Source organism: Phoenix dactylifera, chromosome 7 (assembly GCF_051530095.1).
Source record: "Phoenix dactylifera cultivar Ajwa chromosome 7, Ajwa_hap1_PhDact_Kaust_v1.1, whole genome shotgun sequence".
Lineage (NCBI taxonomy): Eukaryota > Viridiplantae > Streptophyta > Magnoliopsida > Arecales > Arecaceae > Phoenix > Phoenix dactylifera.
The window spans coordinates 8225967-8228936 of record NC_143196.1 but is presented as its reverse complement, the minus strand read 5'-3'; the positions used below and the strand labels follow the sequence as shown (position 1 = coordinate 8228936).

Below are 2970 nucleotides of genomic sequence, written 5' to 3'. Positions count from 1 at the left end.
CAAAGATTCTTTCAGAATTACAAAATTTACACTTTTCAAAATGAGAATTCTGAACATAGAGAGCTAAAATGAGGAGATCTCTGAATACCGAGTCAAACGAGTTTAGATATAATAGCTGACCATTTTAAAAATAATGAAGGGCCGTTATGGAGATAAGGGGATAAAACTGAAGGGTTGTTGTAAACCGGAAAACACTATACTAATATTATAAGAATCCTTCTTAATAGGGAGGTAAACTCGGGCTTCGGTTGTTTAAATTAGAATATAGTAGTTCGACATGTTTGACGATATCTAATTTTGAGATTATGTGGATCATATTATCCCGGAAGCAATGGTTCTGCCGCCTAAACCGCTAACCATTTTCCACCTCAAACTGCACTATAAATACCTGAAGCTCCATTGATTTACTGCCAGCGGCCAAAAAATCTCCTCCTCCTCCTTCACCTCCATCTCCACCTCCGCCTCCGCGTCTCGCTGTATTAGAGAAGCTTTCAGTTTTAATAAAAATGGCGGGTGGTGCAATTGTGAATACAGGAGGAGGGAAGGAGTACCCTGGGAAGATGACACTCTTTGTCTTCCTTTCTTGCCTTGTAGCCTCTAGTGGTGGCCTCATCTTTGGCTACGATATTGGGATTTCCGGTAACATTCGACATCCAAAACTTCTTTAACTTTATCCAATTTATCCATTCGAAGCTAAACATTCTATTTATGGGATTTTGTAATAATTTTATCATTTTAACTTTGCATGGAAATAAAGGTGGAGTGACATCGATGGAACCATTCTTGGCGAAGTTCTTCCCCTCAGTACTCGAGAAGGAGAAGGAGGCAGTGAGCAACAACCAGTACTGCAAGTTTGATAGCCCGCTCCTGACAGCATTCACATCTTCCCTCTATCTGGCGGCTTTGGTTGCATCATTACTTGCATCTACAGTCACAAGGGTGTTTGGAAGGAAGTGGTCAATGTTTGGCGGTGGGATCACCTTCCTTGCAGGTTCTGCCATCAATGGTGCAGCTGAGAATGTCCTCATGCTCATCCTTGGTCGCATTTTACTTGGTATTGGAGTAGGATTTGCCAATCAGGTGAGAATGCAACACATAAAATTAATATTGTTGTCTTATCCTACATATTACAGCAATAAAGATATACTTATTTACTCTTGCCTCTCTTTTTTTCTTCTTACTTTTAGTCGGTACCACTCTACCTCTCTGAAATGGCCCCAGCCAAGCTACGTGGGATGCTTAACATTGGCTTTCAGCTTATGATCACCATTGGCATCCTGGCTGCTAATTTCATTAATTATGGAACCAATCAAATCAGTGGAGGATGGGGGTGGCGGGTCAGCCTTGCCCTCGCAGCCGTCCCTGCTGCCATCATCACCTTCGGCTCACTGGTCCTTCCTGACACCCCCAACTCCCTTGTGGAGCGAGGGCACAGTGACCATGCAAAAGTCATGCTCAGAAGGATTCGTGGAACTGATGAGATCCAATGCGAGTATGAGGATATTGTGGCTGCCAGTGAAGAGGCCAAGGCCGTGCAGCACCCTTGGTCCAACATAATAAAGAGGAAGTACAGGCCTCAGCTCACCATGGCCATCTTGATCCCCTTCTTCCAGCAGTTGACCGGAATCAACGTTATCATGTTCTATGCCCCGGTGCTATTCAAAACAATTGGATTCGGCGACGATGCCTCCCTTATGTCCGCTGTGATCAGCGGTCTCGTTAATGTGGTTGCAACATTTGTCTCCATTGCAACTGTTGATAAGTTTGGTCGAAGGATACTCTTCCTGGAAGGCGGCACGCAAATGTTCATAAGCCAGGTACACATGCAAAGCTAGCTAAACAATATCATTACGGTAATGGACGATGTATAATTCTAGATTAATGTTCAAGTATTTCTAGATCGGATGATTTAACTATTCTTTTCGTGGCATAGATAATTGTGGGGACTTTGATTGGCATCAAGTTTGGGACCACTGGAGAAGCAACACTATCCAAAGAATATGCATTCTTTGTGGTGCTTTTTGTCTGCGTCTTCGTAGCTGCCTTTGCATGGTCATGGGGCCCAATGGGGTGGCTGGTTCCTAGTGAGATTTTCCCTCTGGAGATCCGTTCAGCAGGTCAAGCCATCAATGTTTCTGTCAACATGTTCTTTACCTTCGTCATTGGCCAATTCTTCCTCACGTTGCTTTGCCACATGAAATTTGGTCTCTTCTACTTCTTTGCTGGGTGGCAGCTGGTGATGACAATTTTCATTGCCCTATTTCTTCCTGAGACCAAGAATGTGCCCATTGAAGAGATGGTCCATGTCTGGAAGAAGCATTGGTTCTGGGGCAAGTTCATTGCTGAGGGGGACATTCATGGCGGAAAGGTGGACAATGGTGTGTGATGCATGCATGTGAGATGTGATAAATGTGAGAGTGATCAATTCAGAATGAGCTTTGAATATAATGATGAGATTTGATCACCAAGGCCCTTGTTTGTTCCCAAATAATGTACTTCAATACCAATCTCCGCAAGAAAATGGGCAAATCTCAATATCGCATTATATAAAATATATGTAATTCCTGGATAGGTCGCATACTTGCTCAATTCTTCTTCTTCTCCTCTCTTCTCTGTGCGTGTGTGAGTTAAGATCCATCAAACCCTATTGAGTATCTTCTTCTAAAGGCATTTAACTTTTGCAAGATCCATGGAAATGCCGTAGAACATCCAAGCACTAGTATGAAAATATGCTGAGAAAGACTTTCACATAGATATATATCCAGCAGCACCTTTCCCCTTCCTCCTCCGATTTTTTTTCATGCAGAAACTCCAGTTCTCTCCATTTTTAGGCGTACATGTCACCCATCTATCACCACCCTATCAGAAGAACCATTACCGGCAACGAATGCAGAAATTCTTTCTCGGATCGCCATATACTAAAATGGCAGTTTGATAAGAATTCAAAGCCAAATATGACCGTGGATCTGG

The 2970-nt window shown here is 43.1% G+C and overlaps 1 protein-coding gene across 1 annotated transcript; it reads left to right on the top strand.

Annotated features, from left to right (window-relative positions):
- The first annotated feature begins 418 nt into the window (after positions 1-418).
- On the top strand, positions 419-2553 carry LOC103713363 (sugar transport protein MST6-like). The gene is made up of 4 exons (XM_008800262.5): positions 419-639; positions 758-1080; positions 1188-1817; positions 1934-2553. Exons 1-4 carry the CDS (start codon positions 507-509, stop codon positions 2384-2386), a joined length of 1539 nt encoding a protein of 512 aa, XP_008798484.1. The 5' UTR covers positions 419-506; the 3' UTR covers positions 2387-2553.
- The last annotated feature ends 417 nt before the right edge of the window (positions 2554-2970 follow it).